This window comes from Erythrolamprus reginae, chromosome Z (genome assembly GCF_031021105.1).
Source record: "Erythrolamprus reginae isolate rEryReg1 chromosome Z, rEryReg1.hap1, whole genome shotgun sequence".
Lineage (NCBI taxonomy): Eukaryota > Metazoa > Chordata > Lepidosauria > Squamata > Dipsadidae > Erythrolamprus > Erythrolamprus reginae.
In genome coordinates, this window is record NC_091963.1 from 100,243,258 (window position 1) to 100,268,709 (window position 25,452).

Genomic DNA, 25,452 nt, shown 5'->3' on the forward strand with positions numbered 1-25,452 from the left:
AATCATGGGATTCACTCTAGAGGATTGTATGAAGAGCTGGAGGGAATGTTGCTCAGATTTGCAAATGGCCTAAATTTGGTTAGGGTAACTATATTTTAAAAAATCTTAATAAATTAGAGAAAAAGGCTGGAAACAGAGAAATATTTGCTTAGGAAACAGAAATAAAATTCATAGGCATGGTAAGAATGAGGGTGTTGGCTTGGCAAGAGAATTAATGAAGATATTTTTAGAATAGAAATTTATTGCAAACTGATTATGAGTCAACATTATAGAATGGCTGCAAAAATGCAAATGCAATTTTAGGCTTATTAAGTATGGTTAATATATTTAATTTAAAAGTCTAGATTTCAAATCACAGAATTAATAATTCTGCATTATTCTGCATTGGCTGAACTCCATTTTATTTTATTTTGATTTATTTATCTATTTATCATTTATATGAACCACCCATCTCCCTCACAGAGATATTTTTTGTTCAGTCCTAGCAAATCACAGGATTCAGGCAAATTAAAACATGCTCAGGAAAGGACAGAATGGATGGTCAGAAAATTAGAAAGAATGAAAATTCCAGTTAAGTATTAGGAAAGTGTTCCTATCAATAGGAACAGCTTTACAGTGGAAGCAGTTAGCCGGAAAGGGTTGTGCTGTCATTCACAGAGGCAAAATAGCCATGTGTTTTGAATGCTTTAATTTAGATTCATGCAAGAAATTAATTTAGGACTTGGTGACTAAATGGTTCTTTTTAATTCTGATTCTATATTTGAAAATATGATAATATATGAAATATGATAATATATGATAGTATATGAAAACCATGGTTTAATTCCTAGCAATAGTTTCTCTGAGCATCTTAAGACTATCCAAAGTTGTATGATTAACAACCTTAAACCTCTTGAATCTTCTCCTTTCCACCTGCAATCTCAAAATCCTGAGATATTAAGTGAATATCTTAGGTTTGTTTCTTGTGTTCCCTTTGTTTTTCAGTGGATTAAGCTCAACAGATGAAAGTGTGTGTAAAAAGAAGAAAAAGAAACAGAAACGGAAGAAAGAAAAGGGGGAGCAATTTGATCTGGTCCAAGATCAATCTGCAAAGGTAAGAACACTTTTTCAATAGATTATTGTGTTGAATTTCTCCAAACCTTCATACCTGCATATGCAAATACTGGTGCATAGTGCTTATCATATTTACTTCTGGGTATATGTGCAACTAGAAGTGCTAAGAATCCAAACTGAAGCTGCTTATGTTCTTCAGTTGGAGTAATTCTAATCTGTCTGGTCTATTTACCAACAGTGATATAAATTAGCAGCTATTTCTTGGGGGAAGTGGTTTCTTGGGAGAGTTTGTGATTGATCCTGCAATATTTCTTGCTCTTGTTCAGAATAGGTAGAGGTGTAAAGGGAGAACATATGCATTTTATGTAGTCTTTAGAAGAGAAAACAGGATATTCCCCCCTCCAAAAAAGAGAGAATTGTTTAAGTTTTCTCAAAGGACAAAAGGACAAATAATGAAGGCTGGTCAGTATTATTTTTTCTACATTTGGTTCATATAAAGGTGAATTCACTGCCAGCAGAAAGGATGCAGGAGATTCAAAAAGCCATTGAGCTCTTCTCTGTAGGACAAGGGCCTGCTAAGACCATGGAAGAAGCCACTAAACGCAGCTATCAGTTCTGGGATACACAGCCTGTGCCCAAGTTAGGTAGGTATGAAAAGAGGGTCTTTTTCTTTTTCCCTTCTTTCTGTTTTAAGGAAAATAAAGCACATGCAAATTGTACACATAACTCTTGACTTATGACTGGTCACTTAATGACTATTGAAAATTACAGTCACCCCAAAAATGGTGCTTTATGGCCCTCAAGCATTTCTGGCTATTGTAAAATGTACCATATACATATACCATCTCAAGACTGCACATCAGGTGCTTGGGAGGTGGCTCACCTCTTTGAGCTGTTGTGTAGTCACACAACAGCTCATGTCTACTATTTGCACATTTTTGCCAGATTTTTTGGGGCAAAAAATGCGCATTCAAAAGATTGCGTTCACATTAATGATTCTGGTGTTTGCTTTATGATCACAGTGATTCATTTAATGGTCACTACAAAAATGTTGTAAAACACGGTATCTTGACTTAAACTGCTATTAACAATTTAATAACAAGAAATCTGGTCCCAATTGCGGTCATAAATCAAGGGCTACCTGTACATTCATGTCTTTCATGCATCATTGAGAGGCAGAAGAAGAATCAAATTAGAAGCAATACTGATCCAAATCCAGGAACTGATTAGAAATAGACTGAAAAAAAAGAATAAAAGATGGACTAGTAGGGACAAGGCTGTTCAACCTTGAGCTGTAAATATTCTCTTCTAAGGCTGTCCTGTAGCAATAGTGCCATAGGAATCAGAAGCATGAACAATTGGAGCTACCCAAGCAAAAGGTAGTAAAGCAGTTTGTGAGTTCAGACATAAAGACTGACTAGGCAAGACTAGGAATGTTTCTTGGAGAGTGAATTCTCATGTATAGAGACGACTTGCTTTCATTCTTGTTTCCGTTCTCCCAGGTGAAGTAGTAAATACTCATGGACCTGTTGAGCCAGACAAGGACAACATCCGTCAGGAGCCCTATACCTTGCCTCAGGGCTTTATGTGGGATGCCCTGGACCTGGGGGATCGAGGTGTGGTGAGTAGGGATGAGGCAGAACTAACCATCCTTTAAGTTTCTTTTTAAAATTATTGCCTCCCCTCACCCCTCTTCTGCTATTATGATGTTTCATCACTTCTTCTAGCATCAACTTTAGCATCCTATTATTTTAAATTGAACTCTCAACCATTTTATTAGTAATCATGGGTGGAGCCATCATTCAGGATGGGTTGTCCTCGTCCAATCAGAATGAGGACTAAATCTGTTACTTTTTGCTGGATCCGCCCTCCTAGGACCCAGCTTTGACTCTGTCCCCATAATGAACGGACATGGCTATTCAACTCCCTTCCCAAATGCTGATTATCGTTGGATTTCTTGGCTTGACTTTGCACTAGCTTTTGACACTGTGAGTGCTTTCCCCTATCCCTCTGTTGCCCAAGGCACTGGGCTGTTTTCAGTTGAGCCTCGGCTCCTGCCACGGCCAGGCTTCCTGGACCTCGATTTTAGCCATGCAGGCATGCCTGGACCATTGCATGGGATGGAGCTCTTTCTGACCTGTCAAATTAACTAGCTGGGGCAGCGACGATAGCTGTCTGGCTTGTCTTCTGTTCTGGCTCTTGTCACCAAACCAGCATGTTCCCCAATCACCTCCCCACTCGCTCTGTCTCTTGCCACTGCCAGGGTAGCCAAGCCATTCCCACTGGTATCCACTAATTTCAGGGGCCAGTGCTATTTTGGTACCAGCTGCCTTTCACTCCCCTCTAGCCTGTCATTTCTTCAGCCTATTGCAGCAACCATTTTGGGTGCTCCTTTACAACTCTAAGAATGGTCGCCATTTTGTGCCTTCCTTTCAACTGATTGTAGCTCCGGTGGCCATTTTGTGCCTTATCAAGGATTCCTTCTACCTGGAGAGGGATGTGGTCAACTGCTGCAGTGACACAGAGCTCACCACGATCTTGCGGGGGAATCTCGAATTCCCGTCGCCCGGGGGTACTGATTCTTTTTTAATCAGCCCAGATCCTCCTTGAAGGAGAGGTGAAGAAGAGGACTTGGCGGGTAATCCGTTTTGGGGTTGGCATACCCCATGGAGAGCCTCTATCTGCAGCAGTGTGAAGCGGCTTTTGTCGCCTTAGCTGCAGCAGCTATGTAACAGAAAGAATTGAATTGAAAGTTGGAAGTCATCTGGAAAGAAAAGGACTATAAAGTTTTGTGCTGGAGGAGGAAGAGAAAGACAGCATTCCAAATATGGTGAGTTATTTTGCCAGAGGGAAATCTTTTTAAAGAACAGTTCTTTTGGATTTGAAAGTTAAAGATAAAGAGAAAAGGGCAGAAGTGGCTAATCAACATCAGAAATGTTCAGTTATTACTGAAAAGGCTTAGAAAGTTATAGCTAAAACCCAGGTCAATGCTTTGTTTTTCTTTGGGACTGACAATGTGGATTTAAAAAGAACTTTAAAAATGGAAGCTTAATTTTCCCCCCTGCTTCTGAAATAAAAATTAAAGGAATTTGGTCTTTAAGTGATGGTGCCATCTGCTGATGGAAGACTTGTTCTGTGAGATTTGAATTGAGGTCTGTCTAGTCGTGATTTGTGTGGGGGGAAAGACCTGTGCCCTTGGAGAAAGAAACTAACTGGAGTGTTGACATGCAACTGGTGATAAAGAACAAATGAAAGAAAACATTGTGAATACTGAATTTGAATTTTAAATGAACTTTGAAAAAAATATAAAGCTACTTTATACTAAAAATAACATAATGATTCCTGCGGAAGAAATGCTGGAAGTGATGTTTTAGGCTGTTGAAAATTTTCTTGTTTAGAAGGCTCGGAAAGTTGCTTTTGCAGAGATTGAAGAGATGGAAATGCATGAGATAAAGGATTTGTAGAATGATCTTCACAGAAGTATTAAAGAATGTAAATTTTCAATAAGGGACAGTATTGAGCTTATAATTTAAATGTGGAGAATTACAGGAAGCCATGGATTTAAAGGAAACTTTCAGCAATGATGGCAACAAAGTGATTAAATATAGAACTGGAGAAGTAAATGTTACAGAATTGGATCAACAGTTGGTGGAAATAGAAGTAACCTATGGAGATGGAAAAATATTAAGATTGAAATTGGATAGATTACTACATTACTAATGTTAAGATTGAAATTGGATAGATTAATACGAATTATATGGATCGTCTAGTTTCAATTAATGATACAGTAGAGGAAACTGATGGGGGTGAAATAATAAAGAAATCTGAAAATGGTTGATACTAACTTCAGCACTAAGGGAGAAGATGTGAGCAGAGGCACGGGAGTTGGCAAGTTATGAAAGAAATTAAAATGATTGCAGAGAGAAATTTTAAATGTTAATGGATTTAATGTTAATTGGGATTGGAATAAATATAGAAATTAAAGTTACTGATAAAATGTTCTATTAAAAGGAAGATGAGGAAGGTTTGATAATTGGAAGATATGAATTAATTATTATGGGGTTGAATGTTATTTAGGTTTGGAGTTAAATTTAAATGTGGAATTAGTAAACATTGTATTACTAAGAGGGAGTGCGATAAGTTTGAAATTTGTTTCTACTTGTTCTTTTTAATGGTTAATAATAAAGGTTATATAAGGGTTATTAGCTTTTTGAGAAAAATGTATATAGAGAAGAAAGAGGTACTATGGCTTAACATTTGACATGTTAGAGATATTGTTTGTATTAAATACATGAAGGAATATTAATGGTGAAATATAACTAGAAAATAATTGGTATACCTGGATGACAAAATTAGAAACTTGGCAGTGAAGAGAAGTGATTGATACTGAAATTAAATAGATGAATTAAGAACTTATACTGTATATGATGTACTAATATTATATTGCCTTTTATTGTACCAAAAACAGATGGTATATTGCATTGTATGGATGTATTTGGAGAGGGGAAAAAATAAAAAAAAATTACATACACAAACAAACAAAAATGATTTCTTCTGCCTAAAAACTACTTACTCGTGGGGTTGGATTCAATATGCACAAAGAAATCCCTCTGATAAACCTGGGGGCAAGTGGTGGCACAAGAGCAATTGCCTCACCCCAGAAGAGGATCTCCCCAATAATTCCAGTCATCTAGGGAGAATCCTTCCCATAAAACCCAAAAGCTGTAAGGGGTCATTCCATAGCAAGTGATCCAAATATGAATTTTGTTTTTACCTGATGTCTTTAGCTTCCCCCCATGAAATACTACTTTAGTTAATTACAAGTTAAAAGTTTTGAATTTTTTTCTTCAGTTAATTTTTACAGATTTCTAAAGTTTTGAAAAAGTGTGAATTTTGGCCTGGTATGCTTTATATTTTTCATCATATCTTGGGCTAGAATTAAGATAAAGAGGTGGGAGAGGCATCATTTTTCTCAGTACAACAGTACTGGTCTTCACTTGATATGTCACAAGACTATGTTTCTTTATACTTTGTTTTGGAGAAATAAAATTCAAAATTTTGATGTACAATTGTGAAAAAAACATATGTTTTAAAATTCTGAAAAATGCATGTGTGTTACTTGTGTTCTTGGTTATATTTTTTCAGGGATTCAACTTGGGACCCTAACCCCATCATTTAAAAAAACAAAACAAAATTAAGCCTTGAATCATATGATTTTATATTTGTGTTTCTTCCTTTTTTCTTTTCAAATTACAACTTATTGAATTCAACATTTGTATGCAACAATAAAGAAACACAAAAAACAAATACCGTAAGTGCCAGAATAAATACATCTTAATAATCATAATACAAGTTGCTCAGCATTTTCAACCTGAATACATTGAACCAAACCGAAAGAAAAAAGGTGATTTTCTAAATTCAGTCTCATCCTAATTATATGTTAAAAACAAGATTAAAAGCACCATATTGTTAACACCTATTTATACATGTAACAATTTTTATTACCATATATACTCAAGTATAAGTGGAGTTTTTCAGCACCAAAAATGTGCTGAAAAATCTGACCTCAACTTATACTTGAGTCATTGATGGCGCTCGGGCACTGCGATGGCCCAAGTGCCGGCAGGGACTCTTCAGACGCTCCACTCTTGCGAGCGCGCAAATTATTTCTCACTGAAGGGACTTTTTTTTCCCTCACCCCACCAGAGGAAGTGCGGGAAGAGGGAGGCAAACGGGAGAGGAAGCCGCCTCACTGCAGATGATAGATAGACAGACAGACAGACCCCTTTTTCCCCATTGTGCCCAGCCAAAAAGCAAGCTGCCGCAATCCCTGGCTGGGGACTAGGCAAAGGGGGAGAGAGATAGAGAAGCCCAGCTGCTGTTGCCAATTCTGCCACTTAGCATTCCCCTCCACCGAGCTCCCCCCCCCCCCACCGCACACATCTCCACCGAGCCGTTCTGGGATTCGAGCGTAAGAGAGGTGGAGAGGCTCCTCGGGACAAGTGAGGCAGGCGAGCAGCGGCTCCCCAAGAGCACACAAACTTTCTGCGGAGCTTCTTCTCCTCGAGGCGAAGCAGCTGGATGATGCACTGCAGAAGCTGTCCGGGCGGAGCAGCCACGGATACTGCAGCCGCCTTGGGGAAGAACGCAGCAGGTGAGGCAGGCGGCAGGAGGTGGTTTCTGGTCAGGGCGCCTGGAACTGAGCAAGTTGGCCAAGGCTATGGGGCCTATCATGCTGAGCGAGCTCCCCATTGTACTGAGGAGCCTCTCCGCCTCTCTGAGGCTCAAATCCCAGGCGGCTGCATCGTCCATGGCTGCTCCGCCTGGACAGCTTCTGCAGTGCAGTGTCCAGCTGCTTCGCCTCGAGGAGAGAAGAAGAAGCTCTGTAAAAAGTTTGTGCGCTCCTGGGGAGCCACTGCTCGCCTGCCTCGCTTGTCCCAAGGAGCTCTCCGCCTCTCTTACGCTCGGTGGAGGTGTGTGTGTGTGTGTGGGTAGAGCTCGGTGTGGGGGGAAAGGGGTCTGTCTATCTCATCTGTAGCGAAGGGGGCTCCCTCTCCCGTTTGCCTTCCTCTGCCCACACTTCCTCTGGCGGGTTGAGGGGAAAAAGGTCCCTTCAGTGATAAATAATTTGTGCGCTCGCAAGACGCCAAAGGAGAGCATCTGAAAAATTGCTTTTTGGCTGGGCACGATGGGGAGAAAGGGATCTGGCCGGTTTATTTTATTTTATTTTTTAGCTATATCTGTCTGTCTGTCTGTCTGTCTATCATCTATCTATCCTTTCTATCTATCATCTATTTATCATCCATCCATCCATCCATCTTATCTAATCTACTGATGCCTCAATTAATGTAATTTTATTGGTTTCCATTTTTACAAGTTACCAATAGCCACTGCATTTTCCACCCTAGACTTATACTCGAGTCAATAAGTTTTCCCAGTTTTGTGGCAAAAATAGGTGCCCGGCTTATAATCGGGTTGACTTAAACTCGAGTATATACGGTATATCACTAAACATGCCATTTATGAAGAATAGTACAGTAGTTAAATCCTCGATAAAATGTGAACTAATCAAACAAAGGTATGTTTTTAAACTGGTCTTTTATCATCAATTTGTTCCTTCTAGTGGATGAAATGTAATCTTGTCCATAAGCACTTACTAACAATGTCCATTTCCTTTTGTGCCAAAGAATGTACGGCCTGTCATGGTGTTCAGCTCCATCTGAGTTAATATCTGATTTTTGTTAACTTTTAAAATGTCTAGTTTTCTTGGTTACACAAAGGATGGCACTGGACCAGAAGGATGCAAAAAAGTCAATTCTACTTCTTTATTTTCACAATCTTTGAAGAGTACAGTAGCCAGCCACCAGCGCCGATCATATTCACGGGTCACATAACCAGTTATGTCACCCATTGTCAATCTTGTACCACCTTCTACCACTTCATGCACTTCACTGTCATTGCTGAATGAAAAAAATCTTGTTTTTATTTCTGTTTCACTACATGGAATGAAAGTGTGGTATTGCTGAGTCCCTTTGATGTGTTCTGCTTCCTGTAATAAATGTTTAACGAACTCTCCTCCTCTTCGTTGTCCTGGTTTGTACAATACATGAACTCCATTTGAAAAGTTGCATGGGTGTTAAGATTTGGTCAGAATATTGCCTCTGGAGGCTAGCTCGAGCTGCAAGACATTTCACTGTGCCTCAGCGTTCCCCGTAAGCTGTGCACGTGCGTGCCCCCCCCAAATACCCCCGTGCCCCCTTTTTCACGGGTGCGCGCTCCCCATCCCCCTGCCAGCCCGGGGGGGGGGGCGTGGAGGTGCCGGCAGTAGGAGGAAAGGGAGCCGTGGCCGCCCCTGCCTCCCCACGGTGCCTCCAGCCCCCTCGCACCCCTGGCCTCTCGGCCCTGCCCCCCGCCTGCCCGATCCACCCCCTCTGCTCCTCCGCCACCTCCTGCCTTGGGGCTGCGAGAGAGGGCTTTCTCCGTGCGCTTCGGGAATGCCCGCCCCGCCCCTCTCGCAACCCCTTTGCTGGTAGCACTTTCGTCCCGGCTGCAGTAGAGGCAGGGCAGGCGTTCCCAAAGTGCTCGGAGAAAGCGCTCTCGCAGCCCCCTCGCTGACAGAGAGAGAGGGAGAGAGAAAGTAAGTGAGAAAGAGAGAGAGAGAGAGAGAAAGGGGGGGAGAGAGATAGCAAGAGAGAGAAGAGAAAGAAAGAAAGAGAGATAGAAAGAAAGATAGAAAGAAAGAAAGAAAGAAAGAGTAAGAGAAAGAAAACGAGAGAGAGCGAGCAAGAGGGGGAAAGAGATAGAAAGAGAGGGAGAGAGAAAGTGAGAAAAAGAGAGAGAGAGCAAGAGGGGGAGAAAGAGAGAGAAATGACTTTTGATTTAAAGCATATGGTAAAAAGCACCCAAATAATAACAGAGAAAAAAAAACCAGCCTTGTGTGTGTGTGTGTGTGTGTGTGTGTGTGTGAGAGAGAGAGAACTCTTGAACCATTTCCAATAGCTCACCTGTTATTGGAAATGGTTCAAGAGTTCACACACACACACACACACAAGGGGGGAGGAGACAGGGATGGAAAAAGAGGAGAAGATAGTAATAATAGTAATAGATTTTGGTTTTGTTTTATTATTAATTTCTTTTAATTAAAAAAGAAGGGGATTTTTTTATTATTTATTTATTTATTTATACACACACACACACACACACACACACACACATCTATGCCACCCAGTCCCAAAGGGACTGTCGCTCAGACACTATACTTTTCCGCCCACATCGGGAAAAAATTAGAGGGAACATTGCTGTGCCTCCTAAACCCTCACATACACCTTTGCCATGAGCAGTGGCAAAAAAGTGCCATTCAGCTTTCACTCCAAAATCTTTCTTGTGATGGCATACATTTATAATTTTTTCCCTGGTTTTATACTGTGCAGAAGAGCCATCCGAGAAGTAGTAGACCTTACTCAAACTGTACGTTTTGTCCGTTTTTATCACTAACATCAATTTTTTTGGAACAAATGAACAGCTGTTGAATCATGAAGTAAGCACTTAGATATCATAACTACACTTTTGTATTTTATTTCTCCATTCTCATTGTAATAGATCGCAAATGGGTGCACAGTTGCTTGTTCATTGTTCCACTGAAATGACTGCTTCATCCGGAACAACAAAGGAATAGTTCTCTGAAAAGTCTAAGCTTATTACTGCCTCATTATGTTTGATGCTTTCTTTGAGGTGATTGTAGTAGTTAGACTGTTGGCGAGCTATAAATGAGTGTTTCTTAAGGACTATCAGCCGTTCACAAAAACATTCTAGAAAATCTTCTGCATTTCTAAAAACAGTGTCAAAAGTACATCTATCAACAGATATCCACTGTTTATAAGTTATATTATCTACCATAGCCTCTTCAAAATGATTTAATGTTTAATAATATTAATATATAAATATAATATATATGTATATATTAATTATATTAATATTAATTAAAAATATTAATATGAGCCCTAACAAACCTTTCTCTGTCCTCTCCTGCTTATATAAGCTGTAACATAATAAAATAATACAGTAATATCTAAAAATCATGGATTATTTGGTAAATATAGACACCACACTTTTAGACCACAGGCTGAACAGATTTGAATTCAAGATTTTTGAATTGGCACTCTTTAATAGTTATATTTTTAAATATGATTCCATCATAATCCCAACTTGAATTTTGGTACACATGTGGCAAGGAGCATAGCAGGCACAGATGCATTTTTGGACATTTTTAACTTAAACTTTTTTTGGAAATGCATTTTAAAATTTTGTGTTTGCGTTAGCATGGATAAAATATTAATGAAGATACTTTTGTGACATATCTGGTGAAAGCCTGTACAGTTCTGAGTAGAATGGTGTGTATTTATCTTTTTTCTAGCCTAAGTTATGAGAAGAAATGTAAAGGCAGGCAACACCGAAATTTGCACTTTTTCCAAACTTTGAAATCAATTAAAAGATGGATGGAATATAGAATTTTTTTTCTTCACATTTTGCATTTCTGTGACACACTATTACTAAATAACAAAATCTCAAAAGAATTAAAAATATAGAGGTAAAAATCACTTGACATGGAATGACCCTAAGGCTATAGAGGGGGTTGAATGCTGCATGGACAAAGTCCTGAAAAAAAATTGCAATGCGGCTGCAGACCAGGCTTCCAGAAGTTTTGAGGTTGACCAGATGACAGCTCGCCCATCATCAGAGCTTCTGTCCTTGGACAATCCAGCTCTCTATCAGAGCTCTACAGACCCTTGGGGATGAGCCAACCTCTCCATTGCTCAGGTCCCTCAAGCTTCCTACAATCTTGGGGTCCAACTGGCAGTGGGTCCAGGCCCTTCTGCACAGATCTCTTTAGATCCAACCAATTTCCAGACCCTGACCACAGCGGTGGTACAACAGGGCCTCGCTGCATGTCTTCAATTTTTGGGAAATTCCCTTCCACTCAGCTCTCAGAGGCCTCTGCTCAGACCTGACAATAGTGGTCATCATCATAGTCCTGATCAGTACTGCAGGAAATCAGATCTCGACAATCAGGAAACTATATTTGATGTTCGCTGCTCCCTCTCCTCATAGCACTCATCAGCAATTTCCCAGGGATGCCCTTTCCAGGACCCACCCAGGATGGTTATCACTATAGACACAAGTCTCACTGGCTTGGGTGCTCACTCAAAGATACAAATGGTTCAGAGCCACTAGTCGCAGCTGAAGTCCATAGCCTCGATCAACTGGCTGGAGTTTTGGGCTTTGTTTTTGGCCCTCAAACACTCCAGCATCTCTTAACAGGCTGTCATGTCCTAGTCCTCATGGACAATACCACCATCAAGGCCCATGTCAATTGGCAGGGCGGCACCTGTTAGCAGAAGCTGATGCAGGAGGCGCTCAAACTGGGGCAGTGGGCAGAGAAGCACCTTCTCGTCTTTTCTGTGGACCATATCTCTGGGGTTTCCAATACCTAAGCAGACTCGATTAGTCGGACAGAGGTGGACCATGCAGAGTGGCGCCTGCATCTGTTCCTCTTCTTGACATCAAGAGCCACTTCAGCCATCTGCAGGTCGGCCTAATTGCAACCCCAGAGAACTTCCAGCTCTTGAGAATTTTATCTTGGTTCCCATCCCAGGGAGCAAAGGGGTTGAACACCCTCAGAGGGAACTGGCTGGCCGGCCTTCTGTATACTCCCCCCCCCCCATTGCCAATTCTGACACAAGTCATTCAGAAGCTGCTGGAACAATGAGCGGAGGTTATCCTGTTAGACGTAGTTTGCGGACCTGAAGACCCTGCCTGTGTATCTACCATGGCAGATACCGGTGAATGAGTCATCACTCAGCCAGCGGCCACTGATATGTCCAGATCCCCAGTGGTACCAACTGACTGCCTGGCAGTTGAGTGGCACACTTCGAGGCAGCAGGACTATGACCCAGACGTCATCCTAACCATACAGGCATCTCATCAGCCCTCCATGGAACAGATCTACACCGTGACATGGAAATCCTTCTACTCCGGGTGTGCATCAGAGGGTCTTTCACCTATTCACATATCTCTTCCAAAGTACTGAAATTCCTTCAGCAAGGGTTGGCCATGGGTTTTTCCCCAACAATCTCTGCCATCGGGTGGTGGCCCGGTCATCTGTCGTTTCTTGTGATCAGGTGGACTTTCTGGGGCAATTCCCCACAATTCACTGGTTTTTGTGAGGGATGTCGAATCTCCATCTACTCGACCTGGGATCTTCCCAGGATGTTGTAGTCTCTGACAGGGCCTCCTTATGAACCGCTTCGATTGACTACCCTCCAGTATTTCCCCTACACGGTTGCCTTTCTATTGGTGATCATGTTGGCTCGCAGGATATCCAAGCTCCCTGCACTTTCTGTCTGGAAAGACTTACGTATTTTTCATTTGGATCATGTTGTTCTCAGATTAGATCCTTTGTTCATTCCAAAGTTTAATTCCATTTTTCATAGTGTTCAGGAGCTATTTCTGCCTTTCTTTTGCTCTAACCCATGTCATCTGTTGGAGAGACTTTGACACACACTGCCAAGGTCTCTCCAATACTGCTCAAAAAAATAAAGGAAACACTCAAATAACACATCCTAGATATGAATGAATGAAATATTCTCATTGAATACTTTGTTCTGTACAAAGTTGAATGTGCACATCAGCATGTGAATTTGATTGTCAATCAGTGTTGCTTCCTAAGTGGACAGTTTGATTTCACAGAAGTTTGGTTTACTTGGAGTTATATTGTGTTGTTTAAGTATTCCTTTTATTTATTTATTTTGAGCAGTGTATATCAATAGGACGTGCCATTTCCACAAGACCGAGGACTTCTGGTGGCCTTCTTGTTGCATTACTTGGGTCAGAAGGTATCCGCCACTACTATTGGCCATTGGGTTCATGGGATTATTGCTAAAGCATACAATCTTATCAGCTCTGCCATGGTTGTTGGGGATTACGGCCCACTCCATGTGCAGTGCAGCAACATCAGCGGCTTCCTTGGCAGAGGTTTGTTGAGCAGTGACTCGGACATCTCCTCAGTTCATCCACTACTACAAGATTGACAAGTTCACGTCGGCAGATGCAGCCTTTGACCATAAGGATGTGCAGCAGGTCCATGAGGAGTCTCAATGAATTGGACTTGGTCTTGGCCCATCCTAGGAACTCTGTGGCTTTGATAGGTCCCATCTTGAATGATGGCTCAACCCATGATGCAGAAGGGGCGTTGGTCTTACTGATACGCCTCTTCTCATCAGGTGGAGCCATCATTCAGTCCTGCCCTTCAGAGGTCTGTTACTATTTACTCCTCGTTTTCTTGAACTGGCGTTGTTGCCGTGTTTCCCTGCTGGTTGTTGCAATTTCCTTGGGGCTAAGTTGCTGGCATCCACCCTTTTTAGGAGGTTGCAGGAAGGGAAACCTCTATTTGACTGTTGATAGCCACCTAGAGTCTGCTTCTTTGGCCTTGTCAAAGCTGGGTCCTAGGAGGGCGGACCCAGCAAAAAGTAACAGACCCAGTCCTCATCCACTCAGATGGTTTCACCTGATGAGAAGAGGTGTATCAGGTAAGACCAGCACCCCTTTTCTTCTTGTCTGCATTAGACCCTCTTTTTTTGTTCAACTATACTTCCTCTTCTCTTTCCCAGCCACCTTCAGAAATCTTCCTAAAAAGATTTATTTTTCTTTTATTGACTTTGTGAGAGCATCTTTAGCATAATTGTTTTGCAATTTCATTTCTTAGTGTTTAGCTTGGCTCGCTCGCTTGATTCTGCTGTCTTTGGGTTTCTCTTCATATTCTTCTCATTTGTTTCACAGTTTAACTCAGAATCTCATGTGTTAAGAATATGAAATACCTCTTTATCTTAGAGCCATTATTGATTTATACTATTATAATTTAAAAACTGGTCCTTTCAAGACTGGTTTAAAACTTTATGTACAAATTGTGCTGTAAATCTGTAGGTTTTATTGCTTCACTAGAATTGGATAAAAATAATTTGCTAAAATCCATTGACAGAAGCAAAATTTTCTTATAACTATATCTAAATCTGCCATAGTATGTTGGTTGTTTTCCCCACAATGAACTTTTAATAATCATCAGATGCCCTTTTTTGTCTTAATAGAGAAGGCTTTGCTTCCTTAAGCAGATTATTCTTCTCCTTTTTACTTTCTTTAGCTGAAGGAACTGTATACTCTCCTGAATGAAAACTACGTGGAAGATGATGACAACATGTTTAGGTTTGATTATTCCCCTGAATTTCTCCTGTGGTGAGTTATAGTTTTTCTTCAATATCTCAGAGGTGTTTGCCCATTTTTCTTTCTTGTACAGAAAACAATAAAGATAAATTACTTCCTTTCAACAAATATAACAGGTTTTCTCCAAGTGCTGGGGAGTAGATTTATTGTGTTCATCTTGACATGTTACCTATTCCTGAATAGTTAGCATATACGAGGCAAGTCTGCATTTACAGATTCATAGGTGGAAATGCTGCTTCTGGCAAAGTAATTTAGTTCAATGTGCTACACATGAATAATGTGAAAGGAAAACATTAGAAAAATAAGGAACAGACAATTTATAGTATTTCAAATAAATATCAGAAAACTATGATGAAGTTTTGTTTTGGGAGTCCTTGCATACGTTGAATGATCAGCTATGTTTTTTTCAGGTAAACATTTGACAAGTCAATTATTTCTTTCTTCTGTGTGACAAAAGGGCCCACTAAGAAGAACTGCTCATATTAATGTATTAGGTAGTGGAATATTTCCCTTCTATGTTCAATGAGCCGGGGTGGCGCAGCAGGTAGAGTGCTGTACTGCAGGCCACTGAAGCTGACTGTAGATCTGTAAGTCAGCGGTTCAAATCTCATCACCAGCTCAAGGTTGACTCAGCCTTCCATCCTTCCGAGGTGGGTAAAATGAGGACCTGGATTGTGGGGGCAATAGGCTGGCTCTGTTAAGAAGCACTATTGCTAACATGTTGTAAGCCGCCCTAAGTCTAAGGAGAAGGGCGGCATAAAAATTGAATTAAATAAATAAATAAATTTAAATTGACTTGGTGGGAAAATAGAATATAATTCTTTATTGGGCAAGTGTGATTGGACACACAAGGGATTTGCCTGAGGTATATATGCTCACAGTGTACATAAGGAAAATAAAATGCATTCATCAATAATAAAAATAAATAACATTTAATGATAGTCAAGTTTACTAATAAGCTATCTAATCATGCCAGTATTAGAAAACAAATAAAAACAATATAATTGAAAGATGCAAGCAACATGGTTATAGTTAGTGAATGGCCGCTATGTCCCGGCACTATCAGAATGCCTAGGGAGGTAAGATAGTTATTCCCCCCATGCCTGGTGACATAGATAGGTCTTCAACATCTTGCAGAAGGTGGGAAGAGTAGGGGCAATTCGAATCTCCGGGGATAGTTGATTCCAGAGGGCCAGGGCTGCCACAGAAAAGGCTCTTCCCCTGGGTCCCCCCAAACGACATTGTTTAGTCGACAGGACCCGGAGAAGGCCAACTCTGTGGGACCTGATTGGCTGCTGGGATTCGTGCGGCAGAAAGTGGTCCCGGAGGTATTCTGGTCTGATGCCATGTAGGGCTAATGCTTCTTCGCCCTCTTCTGTGGTGTCGGCAGCAGGCCGGGTGGCCAGAGCCCGGTGCCACCGCAGTCTGTTGCTGGCAGGGGCTTTCAGGACTGCAGTGATATTTGGCTGCTGCGCATGCACAATAACCAAAATTTCATGTGTCTTCTTCCGAGTGAGATTTTGGTGATTTTCACTGGGGTTTTTTTAAAAAAAAACATTGAAAATCGCCAGAATCTACCCAGTTGCTTCCGTGAATGGCTACTGGTAAGCTAGAGCTGCTCACGCAGCTCCATTTTTGCTGGAGATGCATGCTCAGCTCTATTTTTCCTACTGGAGTGGCATTCCCTCCCATTCCAGGGACGGCCCACCACTGGTAATAGTAATAAGTGAGAAGAGATAGATACTAGAAAAGAAGAGAAGAATAATAGTAATACAGTCTGGCATTCATGGAAAAAACTGTTGTTGTGTGTCTAGTGTGCACTGCTTTTGGTGTGCAGTGGTGTACTGTAGCATCTTTTTGAGGGTAGAAGTTGAAACAATTTATGTCCAGGATTTCAGGGTCACTAAATATTTTCTTGCCTCTTTTTGACTCATACAGTACACTCAATGGAGGGCAGGTTGGTAGCAATTGTTTTTTCTGCAGTTCTGATTATTGGTTGAAGTCTGTGTCTGCCTTGTTTGGTTGCAGAGCCAAACCAGACAATTATGGAGGTGTTGATGACAGACTCAATTCTGTAGAACTGAGGTCTGAATCAACAGTTCTTTGGATAGTTTGAGCTTTCTGAGTTTGCACAGAAAGAACATTCTTTGTTGAGGTTTTTTTATTATGTTTTTGATGTTAGGTGTCTATTTTAAGTCTTGAGATATGATACAACCTAGAAATTTGAGGGATTCTCCTGCTGATACTGTGTTGTTTAGTATTGTAAGAAGTGATAGCATAGGAGATTTTCTTCTAAAATCCACCATCATTTCTTTGGTTTTGAGTATATTCAATTCAAGATTGTTCTGCTTGCACCACAAGGCTAGTTGTTCAACCTCATCCTGTCTGTGCAAATTCATCATTGTCTTGAATGGGACCAATCACTGTTGTATTGTATTGTTGTATTGTTGTAAATGCACAGTAACTAAATTTAAACATGCCTGGGATAAACATATATCCATCCTAAGATAAAATACAGAAAATAGTATAAGGGCAGACTAAATGGACCATGAGGTCTTTTTCTGCCGTCAGACGTCTATGTTTCTATGTTTCTATGTATCATCTGCAAACTTGAGTACTTTAAAAGAGGGATCTTTTGAGATGCGGTCATTGGTGTATAGAAAGAAAAGGAGAGAGCACACAGTTCTGTGAGGCTCCTGTGCTAATTATACAGGTATCTGATGTTTATTTTGCCTAGCTTCACCTGTTGCTTCCTTTCTGTTAGGAAGCTTATGATCCAGTTATATGTGTGGTCAGGTACAGCCAGCTAGTTTAGTTAGAAGAATATCTGGAATGATAGTATTGAATGCTAAACTAAAGTCTACAAAGAGAGGACCCTTGCATAGGTCCTTGTAGATTCAAGATGTTGTAGGATGTAGTGTAGAGTCATCTTATTTGACGATCGATTTGCTCAGTAGGCAAATTGCAGGAGATCTAACAACAGATCCATGATTGTTCTCACGTGGCCGAGCACTAATCTTTGAAAGATCTTCATAACTATAGAACAACCTGTCTGAAGCCATTCAGTTCTCTGATGGAGGATTTCTTTGGCACTGGGATGATAGTACAGCATTTGAAGCAGGAAGGAAAATTGTAGATCTCTAGTGATTTATTAAAGATGCAGGTGAAGACGTGAGATTTTAAAGCTTAGGGGAGATCCTGCCAATAAGGTAGTCCTTCTTTAGATAGCAGACAACCTAAGCTTATTATTGTTAGTTCACATAAATTAGCTAGCCAGAAGAAAAACGAATATAAATGCAAGCTCCATTGTTCAAAATGTTACCTCTTTCAGACAGGGAAATCCCTTATTGGCAGCTTTCTTAGGGCCCATGATTTGTTTTTAGCATACTTACTATGGATGTATTAGCTAGGGTTGAATCAAAATGGCTATTGGAATAAGACCTTGTGTTAGTACTGCATTTGTTCTCTTATCTGGCAGCCTTGGCATTCAGTAATTTGGGATTTTTGTCCAGCCAAGTGAATGGATCGGTGAGGAAGTAAACAGCTTGTTCTTCTTGCTCCATTTCACTCAGTTTTATTATTGGTTATGAAGGAAGACATGTTCTTTTCTCTGCTGCAATGGACTCGAGAAGCAAGACTGACCCATCTTTCCGTTACTAGCCACTTTAGCTTTCATGTTGGGCCTTTGAGGAAGAGGCTGCCTTATCCCTCATCACTTTGGAAACACAGTTGATTTCCCATGAAAAAAAAGTAGTCTTCTATTTGTGTTTTGCAAGTGCCATGCAATTTTAGCCCATAGTTCCTTTTATAGACTTGCCTTTAATTCATGCAGGGAATCCTTATGAATGAAAAGTAGACAAGTGAAACAATTTTTTGACAAGGAAGTTTGTATTGTGTTATTAAATGCTTAACGGTTCTCTTTCCTATGATATTCACACTGATAAAATTTCCTTTGTCTCCCTAATGCTGGCATACATAGCTCCATCCTTTGGCCACTGTAAATGTCTTCGGTTATATGGTGACATACCGCAGGTTCTTGAATCAAAAACATTTTATTTTACAACATTGTGGATTTTCTCCAGGGCTTTGCGTCCTCCAGGCTGGCTTCCCCAATGGCATTGTGGTGTCAGGGTGATCTCCAGCAAGAAGTTGGTTGGCTTCATTAGTGCGATTCCTGCTGCTATCCTCATATATGAAACGTAAGTCCAGTCTCTGTGTATGACCCATTTCCCAACTGCCTCCCTCCTTCCCACCCTCCCTTCTTTTCTTCCTTGGTGAGAGTTGATTGGAGCTTGAAGTTGAACAAAAAAAAAGTTAAACTTACATTGTATTCTTTCAAATTAGGAGTCTGTGCTTTTATAGAGTGCTTTTCAAGTTCTTGTTGCAGGTATCATTGTGGAGTAAATAAGCAAGACTTTGTGGAAGGTTTGAATTCCAAGTCCTCCCATTTTAAAAATCATACAAATGTATGGTGATGTAAACATCCTGAAATAGGGAATGTAATTCTGCGTTGTAGAGAAAGAGAAAGCATATCTTAGGCTCTTAGATGGAGAGAAGAAAAAGATGTAGCCTTGGCAAATACAGAAATACATCTTTTTTATATTCCTCCAGTTTGCTTTCCAAATTGTGAGAGACATTAGTGAGTAATGGTTTCCCCTCTTCCATTAAAGGGAAAAAAAGATGGTAGAAATAAACTTCCTGTGTGTGCACAAGAAACTGCGTTCCAAAAGGGTGGCACCTGTTCTGATACGGGAGATCACCCGACGAGTCCACTTGGAAGGGATTTTTCAGGCAGTATACACAGCTGGTGTAGTTCTACCAAAGCCTGTTGGAACATGCAGGTAAGCATCGATTCCTTGGTTTTCTTTACTTTTCTACTTTACTTCCCTCTATGTTTTATTTTTGTTTACCTTCCTTTACTTAAAAACTCATCTCTTTATTTTAAAAATGAAAAGTAGTACTCAAACCAGAAAAAGGATTTATTGAGGAAGACAGAACATGTTTCAGCTGTAAATTCCTTACAGATTGCAAAAAAACTGGAGTCTGTTCTGGTTTCTGGTAGAAATTTAGCAATTACAAATAACTCTTATTAAATGCATTATATCATGAATAAAGAAACTCCATTTACTCTCTGCTCTTCTGGAATTCAAACACATTTCATACACGTACTTATCTGTTGGTCCGTTATCTCCCTTGACCGCATTTCTCACATTCCTTCTCCTTCTCCACTTAACAAGATTTATTTTCCTAAATACATGATCTGTAAAAACAGCAGCCCTGACTGTTAATCACACAGAATACTTTTGCTTACTTGAGAGCAGCAAGAAAAACAGCCATTTTTGTTGAAACTCCATCCTTCTTCCCCCCCTGACCCCCCTGACGTGCCAAATACATCACTACAGTATTTAACCCAGACCTCTGTCCTCTACGTTTTTGGGCCCTTCTGAATTTTGGGTTAACCCAGCGAGCGTCTGATTCTCCCTCGCTAGATCCTGAACTCATAGTCCCATCCTGTGGCTGGCCTCCCACCTGTTCTACTACCTGTAACCCCGGGCCCCCCACTAATTCATAAACATTATCTGAATCAAAGTCCTCAATATCTTCATCATCCTCCAACTGACCAGGAGTATGTACAACAGAGTCACACAACTTTTTCTTTAAGCATAGGAAACTGAAGTAGAACACAGAGGTTCTTGGCCTGTCTGGTTAGTTACCTTACTTTGAAAATAAAGCAATGTGTATTTGGAAATAGTAGGGCGAGTATTTAAGCCAGTCGTTCTCAATTGCCCAGCAGTTAATGTGAATGAGAAGATTGACTTGCAAAATTAAATATCAATTTTGCGTCTGTCTCCATGAGTTGGACATGGGCATGGAGTGTGTTTGGTCTGCTGTTTGAAACAAACAGGTATGTGAGTTCTACTCCCATCTTAGGCATGAAAGCCATATGGATGACTTCGGGTTAGTCACTGTGTCAGCCACCGTTCCCTGTAGACTGCGCACGTGAGCGCTCGCGCACCCCAAAATACCGCCCCGCGCGCCCTTTTCCATGGGCGCGCAGTCCCCATCCCCCTGCCAGCCCACGGGGGGGCGGGGAGGCGCCGGCAGTAGAAGGCGCTGCCCCTGCCCGATCCGCTCCCTCTCCTCCCCTTCCGCCGAAAGAAACGTGCGGAAGCTGCCTGCTTGAGCCTCGCGTTGCTCCACCCCGCTTCGTCCTGCCTGTCATCCTCCATTGTGTTTTCGTGGAGGAGCGGCGGGAAAGCCCAGTGCCGGCCAGGAAAGCCGGGTTTCTTTCCTGCACCTCTTTCCTGGGGGGGGGGAGTGGCCTCCTCCCCCACCCAGGAAAGAGTTGCAAGAAAGCAGCATGTTTAAAAGGTGCGCTGATTTCACGGAAAGCAAACCCGGCTTTCCTGGCCGGCACAGGGCTTTCCTGCCGTTCTCCCCCGAAAACACAACGGAGGTCCAGGATGACAGAAGAAGCAGGGTGGAGCAGCGCGAGGCTCAAGCTGGTGGCGGAAGACCTCCATTGTGTTTTTGGCTGGGGGGGGCAGGAGGACCTACCTGGCTTTCCCGGGCAGCTGGCTTGAGCCTTGTGCCGGTCAGCAAAGCCGGAGACGTGGAGAGAAAGGAAAGAGAGGGAGGGAAAGAGGAGAGGAAAGAAGGAGGGAGGGAGGGAAGGGAGAGAAAAGTAAACGAGAGGGAGAGAGAAAGGGAGGGAGGGAGGGAGAGATAAATATAAAGGGAGAGAGGGAGAAAGAGAGGGAGGGGAAGAGGGGAAGGAAGGAAAAGAAAGAGAGAAAGAAAAAAGTGGAAGGAAGAGAGAAGGAAAGAAAGGGGGAGAGAGAAAGAGAGAGAGAGAAGATAGGAAGGAAGAGAGAGTGAGAGAGGGAAAGAAAGAAAGAGAGAGAGGAGAGAGGAAGGAAGAGTGAGACAGAGTGAGAGAGGAAGAAAGCAAGAGAGAGGAGTGGAAGGAAGAGAGAGGGAGAGAGAAATGATAGAAAAAAAGGGGGGAAGAGAAATGAGAAATGAGAAATTGATTGAGGCAGAGAATGACAGGAAAGAGAGAGAAATAGAGAGAGAAGTGACTCTTGATTTAAAGCATATGGTAAAAGCATTGATATAAATAATAACAGAGAAAAAAAAAACCAGCCCTCACCTGTTTTTATTAATAGTTATGTTTTTGGATTTGCTGGTTGTTTTAGTTTTAATAGTAATAGAGTTTTGTTTTGTTTTATTATTAATTTCTTTTAATAAAAAAGTAGGGATTTTATTTATTTGTTTGTTTGTTTGTACTTCTATGCTGCCCAGTCCCAAGGGACTACCGCTCAGACACTATACTTTTCCGCCCACCCCGGAAAAAAATTAGAGGGAACATTGGTGTCAGCCCAACTGGCATCACAGGACTCTTGTGGAAAAAATAAGAAGAGGAAGGTGTATTGGATATGTTCGATGCCTTGTAATTTGTAAAAATAATATAAAAATAATTAAATAAATATTTTTTTTAAACAAAAAATAGAGTTTCAGACTTAATTCTTCCATTTCTCTGGCAGTATGAACAGACGGATTCATTATGAGGAAGAGAGGGAGGGGTTATCAAGTTTTCTGGTACTGTAGATTTTGCAGTGGATAGGCACAGATCAATGCTAGATGTATCACTATTGCTAAGAAAGTAGTTTTACTTTTAAAATCCTGGGTGACTGGGAATATAAAGAATATGAGCTACTGAAAGGAAACATGTTTTAGATTGACAGCTCCACATTGTTCTTGGAAATTGTTGAAAAATATATATACTTCTCCTTTTGCCTGTAAAATATAGATCTAATACAGTGGAACCTCGACATACGAGCAGCTCTACTTACGAGCTACTCGAGATAAGAGCTGGGAGGGGAGCGACATTTTTGTTCGCCTCCCGAGCTCACATTTGGGATACGAGCGCCAAGGAGCTGTCTCCTGAAGCCGAACGCTAACTTCCGCGTTCGGCTTCAGGAGACAGCTCCTTGGCGCTCGTATCCCGCGTGTTTTAAAAGGTTGCAGCCGTCCTGGGGGGCTCGGGGGGTGCTGGCAAGCCCCCCAGGCCGGCTGCAACCTTTTAAAACACGTGCGCCGCTTCGCAGCTGTCTCCTGAAGCCGAACGCTAACTTCCGCGTTCGGCGGCAGCGGTTTTTTTTGTTGTTGCACGGATTAATTGACTTTACATTGTTTCCTATGGGAAACAATGTTTCGTCATACGAGCGTTCCGACTTACGAGCCTCCTTCCGGAACCAATTAGTCTCGTAAGTCGGGGTTCTACTGTATTGAGTTAAGCCTTATTGATAGGTTTCAAGACACACACACACACACCCCTCTTTGAAGAAGAACAGCATGTGAATGGAATGAGTAATCTGGGATATTGCTTTTTCTTTTTTTTTTAAGGTATTGGCATCGGTCATTGAATCCACGCAAGCTGATTGAAGTCAAATTTTCCCACCTCAGTAGGAACATGACTATGCAACGCACCATGAAGCTTTACCGGCTTCCTGAGGTATGTGGCAATCGACAGGAATGCTGCCTGGAAAAGTTGTTGTTGTTTTTTAATAACAGAAGCTCAAGAAATGTTTCCTTGTGCCGACCATCTTTCACCTATCCTCCAAACTTGGTTTCTGAGAGAGGATTTGAAAAAAATGACAATGATCAAATCTAATGGGAGAGGGAATGTTTCACGAGTTATATTTAAGCTGCACTTTCAGTGCTGAAAAATATTTTGTCTTCATATCTTTCATGTTAGAATAGGCTTGTGTTTTGTTTTGCTCTGCTATATTCTGCATACCGCTTCTTCAGGAGTTCCAGAAATAATCTAAAAAGATGTTCCCAAAGTTTAGCAGAGCAAATTATTGCATGTTCAAAATAACCATTTTATCCCACAAGAGATAACTGAAATAATAAATAATTCCTTTGGAGCCTAAGTGTCAGTCTACAGCAGGGGTATCAAACTTGTGTCATCACGGCATCACATGATGTATCAGGACTCCCCCCCCCCTTCGCTAAACTGGGTGGGGGCAGGGCCAGCACATCATGTATCCACCCCAAGGGCAGCGAGAATATTTCCTGGTCTGTAGGATGGATTTCTACATAAAGCATTGTTCTGGCTTTCCCATTTTATTCATTCTCTTCTATGGAGAGGTAGTTCTCCATATCACTATCAGATGTGTTTAAATAATTTTGGTTACTCCCAGTGCATTGTTGAGTCATCTCAGATATTATTGTTTAGTTCATGTCTGGATAAAATATTTTGGGATAGAAAGTCTGATTTTTATAGAAACGCAAGCATTAACACTTCCTGGGAGGTCTCTTCTATTCCAGAAAATTTGTTTCTATTTTATGAAGAAAATGACTGTCAGGATATTTTGAGAATGTAAATCAAGAAACTTTGGTCATTTTTAGATTCCTCCCCCACCCCTGAATTACATTGGCCAATAGCTTGGAATGAAAGGGAAAATGCGTGGTTGGGGATTTTTTTTCCCTCTTCTGGATCATTATCTTTGGAGACAACATTCTTCCTGCTAATGATTGCACAGTGGTGTGAATTATGCAATTTAGTTCCCATCATAGCAAGGTATTTAGATTTAAAGGGTTTTTTTGACTGGCTCCTTCTTTGGTTCTAAAATCAAGACATTGTAGGAGCAAACATATGTTAATTTATAGTATCTGTGAATTGAGTTCTTCTAATTTAGTGTTGCCACCTTGACAGGTAGCATACTACTTTTATAGAGTTGTCAGGGACTGACTGAAATGTAGAATTGTTTGCATGCAAAGCTGATATAACATTAAGGAATAGTATTTAATTTAGAGTCTTTCAAATATGGCTTGAAAACTGACAGGAACATTTCCTTTCATCCTCAACCAAGTGAATTAGTTAATATAGAGAGTGTTTCTAAATGAATGAATTGTATCTCTTTCTAGACTACTAAAACACCGGGGCTACGGCAAATGGAGCGCAAAGATATCCCTGCTGTGCACAAACTTTTGGCAGAATATTTGAAACAATTCCATTTGTCCCCTATGATGTCTGAAGAAGAAGTGGAACATTGGTTTTTGCCCCAGCTCAATATCATTGACACATTTGTTGTTGAGGTGAGGGGGTTTTTTTTGTTAGGTCAATCAGCTCAGTCCTACTATGGGACATCTTTGAAAGTGCAGAGTATTTATGAGAGAGGGGGGGAGAGAGAAAATTAAGATCAATTTACATTTTGACTATGATTTAATTTATTACCTCTGCATAATTTGGACATGCAAAACAAGCATAGATTTCACAATATGTTCATGTGTAAGCATGTAAGCTCATGTAAGCATGTTATTATGCATGGAAAGAATTGAATTCTTCTTACTATCCAAATACAGACACAACCCTGAAAATGCAAAACAGTCTTCTCTAACCTAACACTCTTCATATATCTTGTTGGACATCAACTTCCATAATGCCTACCTAGTATGGTCAGTATGGGACTCAGCATTATGGGAGTTGAAGACCAGTTGATTTGGATGAGAAACATTTAGGGTAGGGTGCTCCAACAGTCGAGAAACGAAATGATGCTCTTGGGCACTGCTGTATCTAAAAAGGTTGGATTTAAAGCAACTTCAGCAGAAACCTGC

General features: G+C 41.1%; 1 protein-coding gene across 2 annotated transcripts in view; it reads left to right on the forward strand.

Annotated features, from left to right (window-relative positions):
- Positions 1-25,452, forward strand: part of NMT1 (N-myristoyltransferase 1) — a 45,058-nt gene that overhangs the window by 14,896 nt on the left and 4,710 nt on the right. For both annotated transcript variants that reach the window (XM_070727985.1, XM_070727986.1), the window contains exons 2-9: positions 985-1,093; positions 1,553-1,697; positions 2,556-2,674; positions 14,747-14,838; positions 18,909-19,025; positions 19,497-19,667; positions 23,236-23,344; positions 24,763-24,933. In XM_070727985.1, the coding sequence (XP_070584086.1) occupies positions 985-1,093; positions 1,553-1,697; positions 2,556-2,674; positions 14,747-14,838; positions 18,909-19,025; positions 19,497-19,667; positions 23,236-23,344; positions 24,763-24,933 (1,033 nt within the window). The remainder of the gene's footprint in view (positions 1-984; positions 1,094-1,552; positions 1,698-2,555; positions 2,675-14,746; positions 14,839-18,908; positions 19,026-19,496; positions 19,668-23,235; positions 23,345-24,762; positions 24,934-25,452) is intronic.